The sequence below is a fragment of the Rhinolophus ferrumequinum genome, chromosome 7, assembly GCF_004115265.2.
Source record: "Rhinolophus ferrumequinum isolate MPI-CBG mRhiFer1 chromosome 7, mRhiFer1_v1.p, whole genome shotgun sequence".
In the NCBI taxonomy this organism is placed as follows: domain Eukaryota; kingdom Metazoa; phylum Chordata; class Mammalia; order Chiroptera; family Rhinolophidae; genus Rhinolophus; species Rhinolophus ferrumequinum.
Window position 1 is genome coordinate 21,139,545 of NC_046290.1, and position 13,174 is coordinate 21,152,718.

A 13,174-nucleotide genomic window follows, 5' to 3' on the forward strand; every position below is an offset into this window, starting at 1 on the left:
TCCTCTCTTGTTAGGGCTTGAGTGGCTGTTAAGTAAAACAACAAACACGTGTGATGGGGGAATCAGTGTAGAAAGAGAAATTCCAGAACTGAGATTTGTCCTTGGAAAACATCAGGGCTTGTGCTCTTTCCTGTTTTAGAAGAACATAAGGCAATAAGGGGGCAAAAAGTGTCTAAAGACAGAGACTGCAGCCTTAATCAGCCAAGAGCTTACAAAGAGGTTCCGAAGCACATGCTGTGTGTGCCCTCCACACTCACTCCCAGGCTGCGTGGAAAGCCACGCTCAGTACTTACTCCAAACAAAGCCCTGCGTCTGTTTCTGACGCTCAGGCAGATTCCGCCGGTGTGACGTCAGCCTCACTGAGACATGTCCCAGCAGTGTGTGGGGATTTCTGCTTGGGCATAAAAGCTTTCTCCACGCTTGTAGAAAGCGCTCAGAAGAGCAAAGGGTGCAGGTACAGGGGAACAGAGCCAGGAAGGGGCCCCAAATTTGGGACAGCAACCCTAACACGGTTCTCAAATGTTTATCATCAGCACTTCAAGATGGATGGGACTCGAGGGTGCCAGGGTGATACCTTTGGGGGGACAGGACAGGAGGTGATGTGTGTCCCTGTCATTTTTATCTTTCTAACCACCACTGCAGGGAGGAGCACAGCTGCACAGGATGCTGTGTGTGTTGAAGTGCTGAAGACCTCAGCGGGGCTGGGATTGAGTCTGGATGGAGGAAAATCGTCTATGTCTGGAGATGGGCCCCTGTTCATTAAACGAGTGTACAAAGGTAATGTCCTAGAAAACCCAATCTGCCATCCATTACCAATTTTCTTCCGTGTATGTCAGTGCCTTCCAGTTGGAAATCAAATTTGTTTTTAAAAAATCTAAAACGTTTTTAATGCTTTGTGACATACAGGGTTTACTGTGCGTCAGCCTGCTGTGTTTCCTGCAGTGTATTAACTCATGTCACCCATGGTCGTATCGGATAGGTACTGTCCCCATTTTACAAAAGGAGAAACGGCCATGGGGGAGTTGTGCGAGCACGTGAGGTCACACAGACGGAAGTGGCAGAACAAGGTTTGAACCCAGGCAGTCTGGCTTCAGTCTGTCTCCGTGTTCTTCATTAGTATTAGCTGTTCTTGATGTGAACATACCAAGCTAAGTAATGCCATCAGAGTGCCAGTCAGGGATACTTTACATGGCATAGAGTGTATTCACGTACAAGTTGCAGAGACCAGACTGCAAGAAAGTAAGGTGGGAGCGGTAGGTATCCCTGAAATGGTTGGTAGATACAAAGTTTCTAAATGAACTTGAATAATTCATTTTATGATATTGGAGAGTTCACAAAAGTCTCTTCAGGTTCCTGAGCTGCTTATTATACTAACAATATCAGTATATATGTATATGTAATATACATACCATTATAATATTTAATATAACACTAATAATATTTAATATAAATGTTAGTATTTTATTAAAAATTAGTATTAGGAAGTGTTGTACTAGTATTGTTAGTGTGTTAAATATTATTAAATATTATTTTAAGCTAAGGCAAGCATGAAACAACCACATCAATATAGAACATCATCCGCCATGTAACGTTTTGGTCAATGACATACATATACGACGGTGACATACATAACCTATAATCCCGCAGGATTATATGGAGCTAAAAACATTCCGATTGCCTAGTGACATCGTAGCCATCATGTCACAGCACAACACATTATTGACATGTTTGTGCTCATGCTGGTGTAAACACACCTATGCTGCATCACGTACAAGTATAGCACATATAATTCCAGAAGCAGGCTGTACCATGTAGGTTTGTGTCAGTGTACTGTTTGCACACTGATGGAATGGCCCAGTGGTGCATTTCTCAGAACATATCCCCATCTCTTAGTGGAGCATGACTGTATACTGGTACTGTTACAATATTAAATATTGTTAGTACATTCATGAAGAGACCTCATATCTACCAACTATGTAAACACCTAAGTGCTCTTTCTTGCAGTCTAGCATCTAAAACCCTTGTAATTTGGGCATATAACAGAATTAGTAGGTCAGCAAGTAATAAGGTCAGCTCTTAGCTAGGGACTGTTACGTTTTTAATGCCCTCTAGTCAGTGGCCTTGAGGTGTGTTTCTACAATTACATACCTTAGGAGCCTCCTCCTGGCCCATAGTACCAATAGAAAATTATTTTTAAAATATGGAGCCGTACTTAAAAACGAACCCCTCCGTGGTCAGCAGGGGCTGCCGTACTATGGCCCAGAGGAAGCAGGGAACGAGAAACGGACAGTGGGCCTTGGGCTTCAGTGCCCACCCAGGAGCAGCGACTGCACACCCCTGTATTTGTGGGTGACTGGAACCAGGCTTCTTGTGCTGTGGAGGGTAGGGACTTGCTCTCTGCCAGGACTGGAGTCAAACCAGCTCTGCCGGACAGCTCAGGGAGCAGCCAGAAGCGGGCAAGTGGAGGACAGGCGTAGATCAGGCCTCTGCTGGGTGTGGTGTCTAGAATCATGGTACCAGGGTAAACGGAAAACCCCGTACTTGTTAACTTGACAGCAGCAGAACACAGCCAAGCGAAGGCAAGCATGAAACAACTGTAAGACTGGAAGAGCACTCACCAGCGAGAGCTCTCAAACTAAGATTACAAAGTGCATGAGGAAACCCACGGCCATGAGAGACAGCCAGCAGACCCAATAAACAGGAGATGCCATTGAAAAAATAAAGACAGGAATATTATCCACGAAACGAGACCAAGAGGGTATGCAAACAGAGGAGGCAAATATGTTAAAACAGACATATACAAACATGCAGTCGAATATATTTTTATAATTAACAAATAGAATTCAAAAGTGTATCAAATCCTTATGAAAAGAGAATTTATAAAAATCGAGATAGAAGAAACCATAAAAACTGTAGCACAAGGGAATAAAGAGATCAAAATTATGAGAGGCAATATTGAGAAATACCAGAAAAGAAAAAATAGAATGAAAGGAAATATTTGGAGAAGTCAGGACTAAGGATTTTCCAGAATTGAGAAACAACAGTATTCAGACTGAAAATTCTCATCAAGGCAAAACAGGATGAATTTTATTTAAAAAACCCAACCCTTTCCATATCACAGTCAAGTTTCAAAATATAAGTAAAAATAAGAAAATCTAAAAAGCTAACAGAGAAAATCTACAGATTACTCCCAAAGGCACTAGAGATTAGCAGCATGAATGCTAGAAGATGACAGAATATCACCTTAGAGGACTGAGGATAAACATCTGTCAGCCAAACTATCAAGAGTGATAGCAAAATGGAGGTATGTGAAGGCCCATACATGGGGCCATTGCTGCCTCTGCCGGCCAAAGCAGAAGCCCCAGGAGAGAGAAGCAACTCCAGACCTACTTCCAGCAGAGAAAGGATAATGTCCTTGAGACTCCTTGGCCTTTGTCTCTAGCATCTGGCTAGAAATCCAGGAAAACTATATAAATGGTCAGAGGACGAGAAAGAAGCACCTGTTTCGTAGACTAGCATTTTGGATGCTCTCGTGTGCAAACCTGCAGTTTTATTCCTGTGAAAGGCACTGAAGTATTTCTTAATATTATACAGTCGATCCCTGCCTTCACCTTTTGGAGACTAGTGAATCCAGTTTCTTTGTACAGGCTTAGAGATTTCATCTTCTAACCTTTATTTCATACTTTAAAATTTTAATGGGCATGAAGTTTTCTGTGTATCTTGTTTCCTGTGCCTTTTTTTAGCTCAAGCACCAAAAGCAATATAGTAGTACTCAATCAGTCTAATACCAAAAAACTTCTTTGAATAATAAAGGAATATCGTATTTCCCTGAAGTTTCCTTGACAGTCAGAGATTTTGTCTATGAAAAAAAAGCAGTAAATAGTTATTTGTAATCTCCTACGTGAAGTGGCAGCCGTCCAGGTAAAGGTTAGAACATTGTCACTACTGTGTTTGGGCTGCTTTAAAAATGTTTCTCTTTTCATCATTTTACCAAGAATATCAATAATATAATAAGCCAAGAGAAAGATAAAAGGTATAAAGACTGGAAATGCAGGGATACAATTTGTCACTACTGGCAAATTATAGGTTCTTCCTGACTGAAAAAAATCTAAAAGAATAAAATGTTAAGCCAATATAAATTCAAGATTGCTGAATTCACAATCAACATATAAAAATCAATAGAATTTCCTATGTATCAGCCATAACCATTACTTTAAAATACTAAAGGATTACTACTTAAACATAACATAAAAGGCATGTATCATAAAAAATACATAAAATGTTTATCTTATATGTGACAAAATAATTCATAAGCAAATATAAAAATCTAAGTGACTGACTAGAAGATATTTACAATGTATTTAACCAACAAAAGGCTGATGTCCAGAATATATCAAGAACTATAATTCAATAAGAAAAATACAAAATAAAGAAAAAAATTGAGTAAAGGAAAACAGAAAAACAAAAGTTCAAACCTAAACAGCCAAGAAACACAGGAAAAGATGCTCCAACTTGTATTAGTTATTGAGTGGAAACTATACTCATTCTTTTTTCAGGCTGGCCATGAAAGAACTTTTTGGGGAAAAGCATAAAAGCTTTCTAAAGGACATTTTTTAAAACCTCAATAAATGGGAAAGACACATTGTGGTCAAGTCTGTTAGGATTCTGTTTGGCCTCTTGTAATAGAAAACTCAAAGTAACAACGGTTTAAACGAGAGAAGTTTCTTTCTCACATAAAAGAAGTCCAGGAGTTGGGACCCTCTTTGGTCTGCACAACACTGAATGGTTCACCAGGGACTTTTTTTTTTTTTTAAAGATTTTATTGGCGAAGGGGAACAGGACTTTATTGGAGAACAGTGTCTTTCTCCAGGGCCCATCAGCTCCAAGTCAAGTTGTTTTCCTTTCAGTCTTAGTTGTAGAGGGCGCAGCTCCGCTCCACGTCCAGTTGCCATTGTTCAATCTTAGTTACAGGGGGCTCACAGCCCACCATTCCTTGCAGGAGTCGAACCGGCAACCTTGTGGTTGAGAGCACGCGCTCCAAACAACTGAGCCATCTGGCCTCCCGGGAGCTCAGTGGCAGCTCAGCGGCAGCTCGTTGTCTTCATTCCTAGTTGCAGAGGGCACAGCTCACTGGCTCATGTGGGAATCGAACCGGCAACCCTGTTGCCCAGAGCTCATGCTCTAACCAACTGAGCCACCCATCCGCCCCCTCATCAGGGACTTTTACCTACGTCACCTCATTCGATCCTTACAACAATCTAGTGAAGTAACAAGACAGGTATTAACATCACTATTTTGCAGATGAGGAAACAGGTTTACAGAAACCTGCAGCAGTTGCTTTAAGTCACAGACTTGAGACCAAAATCAATCTGATTGCTATTCACAGTGCACGTTCCACTAACTCACAGCCTCCTCTTTTGTTTGGTTGGAACCCTCCTCCCCCAAGTTCTTAGATCCACGTGAACACACACAAGCTTCTTTGGTCTCACATACCTGCTTGGGGGCCTTTAGTCAATATTCCTAGAACAGGACACTGGGTGCATTTGGTAACACAGTATAATTGGTTATGTAGAGTAACAGTGCTTTGGGACTTCCAAAAATGTGTTATCTGCAGGAAGCAGTGACCAGGACTAACTCCGTCTCTCTGCTCCCACAGTAGAGATGATTTTGGTGAGGACTCATCTCTAATGACAGTATGTGCTTCTATCATTAACAACATAAAATGTTTTTATCCTCGAGTGGGTTGAATTTGAACTTATTTTCTTCCAGCTGTATTTTTATTATATTTTTCAATTTTTATAGTCAACTATAATCATGTATATTGATATCAAGTAATATTTAACAATGATTTTCAGCAGTTTAGGATGAAATAGAAACAGCTGCTCAGTTTTTTGAGATCTAATTAAGATTTCTGAGAACATTAATTATCTTCAGACTTGGGAATTTTTCCTTTCAATGCCCTTTTTTCCTTAAGTGCTTCCGCTGCCAATGTGTATTTCTTTTCCAATACAATTGTTTGTTTTAGATGTACATGTGCAAGAAATTAATATGAGGGCTTAAATGTGTGCATTTTCAAAGTCTATCAACTTGTTAGACCATACACAAAGCTGTAGTGTAGAAATATGTCAAAGCTGTGTGTGTAAGCAGTGAATTCCGTAAATCTCCACGGTCATGGCTGAGCATGAATCACTGATTCTCAGAAATTGGCTACATTAGCCAGTATCTGTTAACAATTAGAAGTTGAACCTGTTTTCCTGCATGTATTGGCTGTTTGGATTTTCGGTATGGATTTCCTTTGTTCAACCTTCTCTTTACTTAGTATTCTTTGAAATACCTTCCCTTCAGTTGCTTTTATTTGGCGGGGGGTGGGAGGGAGGTATTACAGATTTGAATTTTTTTATGTAGTCAAATTTCTTTTTATGGGTATATGCTTTGTGTGTCTTGTTTAAGAAGTATCTCTTTATCCTACAAATATAAGCATGTCATTTAGTGATTTTTCTCATTTAAATTTTTAGTTTACTTGCACTTCATTTTGGACATTGTGAAAGTACCAAGCCACTATTCTGTCTTTATTCACAGGTGGTGCAGCTGAACAAGCCGGAATAATAGAAGCTGGTGATGAAATTCTTGCCATTAATGGGAAGCCCCTGGTTGGACTCATGCACTTCGATGCCTGGAACATTATGAAGTCTGTCCCGGAAGGACCTGTGCAGTTAGTAATTAGAAAGCACAGGAATTCTTCATGAAACACGCGGCAGTAGGGACACATTTTTTTAAACAAGAATCTCCTTTTCTCAGTTCCCTTCTTATGTTAGCAAATCAGAATGACTGCTTTAAACGGTAGGTTCCTAAAACAACAGAGAAACGTGGTGTAGGCAAGGACTAAAAAGCTCTACGTTTGTACTTGTATCTGAAGCTGAACTCTGGAAGACGTGCCCCTAGGTCACCAGGGCAGATGTGCTCCAGTGCCTGCCCTTACGTTTCATGTTTACTGATGGGGCTACGAGATGTGGCCTGACGCTCTTTTCCATCTGCAACATTTAGCTAGACCTTTGCTTCCTTTCTGCCACCTCTCCCAACATACCCAGTCCTGGCAATTAGGGAGCCAACTGTGTGAGGGGCAACACAAGTGTCACAACTCAAAGGATTATAGTTTTATATAATTTTGTAAGTAAATAACCAAATGCTTTTCGGGACATTCAATGGAAGGAGACATAGGTCAGTGTGTTACCCTGAAAAGAAAATGAGACTTAAAAAAAATACATAAATATTGACTTAATGTTTAGGCTGAGCTCAGGAATTATCCAAAACATGAAAAACAAAATAAATAAAAAGTAATATTTTTTAGTGAGTGTAATGTGCACTGTACGGATGCAGAGTTCACCTCAGCGGGTGACTGACGACCAAGAGGTCCTGATCTGAGTGTAGTCGTAAGGCTGTGTTACACACACACAGTCCAATGAACTGTACTAAGTAGCCAGGAACTTCCCTGCTTCCAATGAGCAGGAAGCTCCAGCTCGGAGAGCACCTTGCTTGCATCTAGTTTGGAACTTGTCTTGAGTAAGTTCTTGGATTCAAGACTGGTCAACACAAGTGCAGCCAAAAATAACAGTCACAGGGTTTCTGTTTCTGTATTTTGTGTACTCCAACCAGTAATTTAAACTAAATTTTTAGAAACCAAGTATTCTTTTTCATATCCTTGGATTTATAAACATAGGCATTATATTTACAATCCAAATAGAGGAACTTAAAATAATCCATGTAGAGGGCTTTTTTTTGGTTGGTTTTCCTCCCCTGACCCCAAGCAGCTTAAAAAAATGTGACCTTTCTAAGTACTGGGTCACTTTTCCTGACCTGGGTGTAATGCCATACCTCTGAGGTGACTGAAGTTGTTGATGTTTTTGTTTCCCTGTTTTGCAAATTCTTCCTTCTGTCAAAAAAGTTTCCCTGCAGAAAACTACTGTGACTCACGCTGCTTGTGAAGCTGGTCCTAGCTAGCTGCTCTCCGTTCAAAGCACGAGCTTTGTAGTGGATGTTCCTGTTCGATGCGCTGTCCCTTGTCACACAGTTGGCTTTTCTCCCCTTGTACTTCAGGCCCTCATCAGCTTCATTTGCCAAAATGTAATAAGAAAGAGGAAAATGGAGAATGAGAGTGAGTCACTCTTTCAAGGTAAAAGAGAACTATGTAGTTACAACCCAAACTCTCAGGTGGCACATGCTGGCTGACTGAGTCCCGGGGAATCCAGGTGAGATTACATACTGAGGACGCGAAGGTTTTATGTTGGAGCTTTTACTTTAAATAATCTACAGCGTGGGTGTGTGGCTTAGAGACAAGAACTCAAGTCATTATACCCCCCAATCATGGAGGCACGTGAGCCGTCACCTTTGTACATCCTTTTTCTGAGTGATTAATCCCAGTAAACCTTTGTGGAGTTGGGCCAGAGAGGTCTCTCCGATGGGAGTGAACTATCTGGCTGGTGTGAGCCCAGATTTCTCATTTTTTTAACAGGTTATACAAAAGAAAATGTAGTACAGGCATTAGTTAGAAAGACCTGATTCATTTACCTTCTATTTTTCACTACAATTCCAGGTAGGATACTATAGACAGTCAGTGCAAGGTGCATGCTAGATTGTTTCTAAGTCTCTGGGGTCAGTTTTGTGGTTTCTGTTTTCTTGCCTAAACGACAAGAGACTATTAGAAGTCAACACTGAAAAGGATTTTTTGCCTCCACTCTTCCAGCTGTGCCTACTAAGAAATGCACAGTCCTCTGTGAACGGACAGGAACTTCTAGAGCAAAGTGGAACAATGGGGCGTCTCCTTGTGAGCGTCCCTCAACCTTGTGTCTGAATGCAAGGCGAGACCGCTAGCTCACTAAGCTATGTTAAAGTCACCTGCCATTTCTAGTAGATCTTGCCAGGAGGGTTCCCTGGCCGACAGTTGGAACTTAAGGGAGCAAGCAGAAGTCAAACCATCTTTGACCCTAAAATAGAAAGCTATTTATGTGTCTTCAGTGTTCAAGGCATGACGAGTATTTCTAATTAGTCGAATGAATTCCCACACTTCCTGAAGTGAACACTAATGGTATTGTCCTACTCAAACTTTCATGGTTTTGGTTTCTTAACTGGTCATTCACAATAAGCTATGAGGTTAAATATGTGTTATAACATGTAAATCGTAGTTACAAGGATATATTGTGAAGGTTGAGGTAGGTTGGGTTTGATTTCTATTCTACCATACACATCTCATTTAATTTGATGGTTGACTTAATTGGCACCACACCTGTTGTATATTATACATTATCCTTTATTTATGTAAAATAAAATGCCTTATATTATTAAAGAGTAAGTGCAATAATATGAAATAGCCTGTACATTTAAAAATGTTGTCGCCAAGTTATGTAAACCCACATCTCTGTAAACAATCTTTTTAAAGTAATTTTAAAAAATAAACACTCTGCTTACTACACTCGGCTTTTTTTTTTTAATTTTGTATCTACAGAATAACCTTTCAAGATACCAAGATAAGAAATGTTTATGATTACCTAAATTATTACCTAAGTGGGTGAGGGGCACAAAGGCAGCAGAACTCAGGTCACCCACTCGTTCCCAGGCCACACCCTGAGCTGACACAATCCAAAACCGGTCTACCTCTGAAATCTTAAAAACAAACATCCCACACTTTTACAATCTTCTGACCTTATTCCCTTTCTTCCCACTACTGCTTCTTAGCTTCAATTTCAACAAGCCCTCCAAAGTTGTCAGTTTGTCCCCATCAGAACCTCTTTCATTCTCGTCTCTATTCAGACTGGACCCCATAAGAGCACAACAGTCCCCATCCAGCCCATAAGCTAAGCTCCCTCAACCCAGCTAAATCCTGGATCCTTCCAACTAGCTGACTTCTTGGTTCCTACATGCCTATTACTAGACAAAATCCCACAACAACACAGAATGCTGCTGCTATAAATTCATGGTTTCCAACCTCAATGGGACTCTCGTGCTACTCGGCAACGCTTTCCTTGTCAGTTTTTTCTCTCCTGCTTCACAATGACCACAATCCTCATTTTCCTCAAACTCCTCCCACTCACCTCTGCCGCTCCCCGCCCCCCAATACTTGCATGATCTGGGATCCTACTTCACAGAGTGAAATAAAAAACCATCTACTTTTTAAAGGCTCTTTGGTTTTAAGATGCAGACACCAAGGAAGAAGGCAAGATGGCATCTCACAAACATCCAAGAATGGGACTCAGCATATGACAAGACCTCAGACACTACAAGAACTCTGGGGCTTACGGGTCTTCACTAAATGCCCTACTCTGACAGGACCCTGCTGCTGTTTGTGGGTCTCTTCCTGCAGACCTACTTCTCCCTCCACCCGTTGGCAGACTTGTCCCCAACTCTTAAGACCTTTTTACTTAGAAATCTATGAATGCTATTTTGTCACAATTTTGGCCCCACTCACTATCACAGAATTTCTTTGGACATACAAGCTGCTACCTGCCTGATTTTCCATATATCTCCCAAAAGTAAGATTCTGATTGGCTCTACTTGGGTAGTTTTTTTTCCTGGGGAGAACGAGCTTGTTTATGCAACTCGCCTCTCTAAAACACAGTGAAATGAACAAATACAAAGAGGGAAACTAAGAAGCACACGCTCAGAGAGATAAGAAACTCAAATGAGATTAATATGAATCTAGTAGAACTAAGAACAGAAGCTGAAAGGACCACCTTATCAAACCAAAGCCGTATTAGAAGCATCAAGTTCAATGAAACCAGAAATCCAAGTCAGTAACATTAATGATGAACTTGAAAAATGCTTAGGATACTATGAAAAGGGACAAAGCAAATTTATAAATAAAATCCTGATTAAAGGTTAGCCAATAGAGTCCAGTAGGACATTAAAGAAAATACCAAAAAAAAAAAAAAAGAAAAGAAAATACCAATGAAATGGCTTGAAATTAAGAAATCTATAAATGTAGTTCATTATGTTAGTGGGACAAAAAAGAAAACAATACTGTGAAAGATGTCAGTGCTTTTTTAAAGCCTGCATCAGTGAGAAAACTCCAGAATCACTCCCATTAAAGTCAAGCACACACACAAAATAGATGTTCACTGTTACTGTTGAATAACAATGTTCTGGAAGTACAAGCCAATACAATTAGACAAAGTTTTTCAAAAGAGGTATAAATAGTGAAAAAAAAGAATTGTAATCTGCACATGATATAGTTGGATACATGTAAACACAAACACATCAATTTAAAAACTATTAAAATATTAGGATTCAGTAAGGTGGTATCAAAAATTATTCACCAAAACAATAGCTATACATAAATAATAACCAATTAGACCATATGGGAGGAAACACCTAACCACAACAGCAATTGAAAATTAACCTTAGCAAGGATAGGCAAGCATAAAAAACAGACAACTCTATTAAGAGACATAAAAAAGGTAATTCAAACAAATGGGAAGACAGACATAGCTTATTTGTGGATAGAACAACTCAATACTATAAATATTTCAATTCTCCCTAGACTATACATATAATGTAAGTCCAATCATAATTTGAAAAGAATTTTTAACATGACAAAATTATTCTATAACAATGTCCATTGGAACGGACAAAGAACATGAATCTAATTCAAAACAATAAATACAAATTATAAATACAGTAAATGATAATCAACCTCCCCCCCCACCCCCAGTAATTAAAACAATTTGGTAATTCTCGTCTATTTGCTTGGCAAAGAACAGGATTGAAAGTACCAGCTAGGGTGTAAGGAAACCAGTATTCACATTATTGGTCAAAGTGTTAGTTAACATGCATCTTACAAATCAATTTGGCTTGATTTTATACATTTTCAAGGCAGTTTGAGCAAACTCATTTCTGTTAATTCCGCCTACAGAAGTCAAATACGGAGACGTGTACATTAAAATTCTGTTTGCAATAATGAAAATGATAAGAGTAATCCAGGGTGGACCGGTGGCTCAGTTGGTTAGAGCATGAGCTCTGGGCAACGGGGCTGCTGGTTCGATTCCCACATGGGCCAGCGAGCTGCGCCCTCCACAAATAAGATTGAAAGGACAACAACTTGACTTGGAAAAGTCCTGGAAGTACACACTGTTCCCCAATAAAGTCCTGTTCCCCTTCCCCAATAAAATCTTTAAAAAAAAAAAAAAAAAAAAAAAAAAAAAAAAAAAAGAGTAATCCAAATGTCCATTAATGAGATTTAACCAAGTTAGACAATGAAGCCAGAAATGATTAAAAAGGATGACATGTGCTTACTCTGAACGTTCTCCACAATGTAAGTGCAAAAAGTAAACTGCACACTGGTGTGTGATGTAGTGAGAACAGAGTACATGACTAGACTATCAGAAGTAGACGCCCATATAATTCTAACATTGGGCTGAGGAAGTGTACATAATCAACACTGACGTTACCATCAATACTCCTTTAAAAGATAGCCTGCAAGGTTATGAATATTAATATTACCACCTCACTGATACAATTAAAGAATATATGACATTTGTGCACAACTTACAAGAGCCAGGTATGTATCATCCTGGGACCTGCTGGGCTGTGATGAACTGGAAATTACCTTAGGCTGCTGGGCAGTCATCTTGATCTGGATAAAAGTAAAATGGAACAATATCATCTGACAATATGGGCAGAAGTTAATACAAGATGGAGAGGCCGTCAAGTTGGAATTAAACTTCATAAAATAAATACCTCACATAGACTTGTGACTGGTCGTTTTCATGCTCCTGGGGCAAAAGCAGATGTGCCTGGCAGCCATGGACTGCCATCATCAGACGGGATGTCATTACGTACTGGTCCTATATTGCCGCTGAACCAGTCCGATACCAGCCTCTTTCATTTTCCTTTCAGTGATGACCAAATTCAAAGGTTTGCTATACTTGACAAGAGTATTGTACTCACCGGTTCACAAACAATGGCGAGAACTGAGTAACGGAAAGTGTCAAGAGACCACTGGACAATCTTGCTTCAGCAGGCCAGGGACTTTTTTGGCCCTTTGACATCTGATAATGCTTTTTTCTTCTGAGAATATACAGAATTTTTCAACCCTAAAAGATCATTTATGTAATTGTAACAAGATATTAGAATAAAGCAGAGAGGTCCTTTTATCATTTTACTTTGCAGAAGCATGAGAATTTTT

The 13,174-nt window shown here is 39.7% G+C and overlaps 1 protein-coding gene across 8 annotated transcripts in view; it reads left to right on the forward strand.

Moving 5' to 3' along the window:
* PDZD2 (PDZ domain containing 2) overlaps positions 1-7,260 on the forward strand; it is a 329,192-nt gene extending 321,932 nt beyond the window's left edge. For all 8 annotated transcript variants that reach the window (XM_033110376.1, XM_033110377.1, XM_033110380.1 and 5 more), the window contains 2 exons: positions 643-777; positions 6,580-7,260. In XM_033110376.1, the coding sequence (XP_032966267.1) occupies positions 643-777; positions 6,580-6,746 (302 nt within the window). In that variant the 3' untranslated portion in view covers positions 6,747-7,260. The remainder of the gene's footprint in view (positions 1-642; positions 778-6,579) is intronic.
* Positions 7,261-13,174: the final 5,914 nt, after the last annotated feature.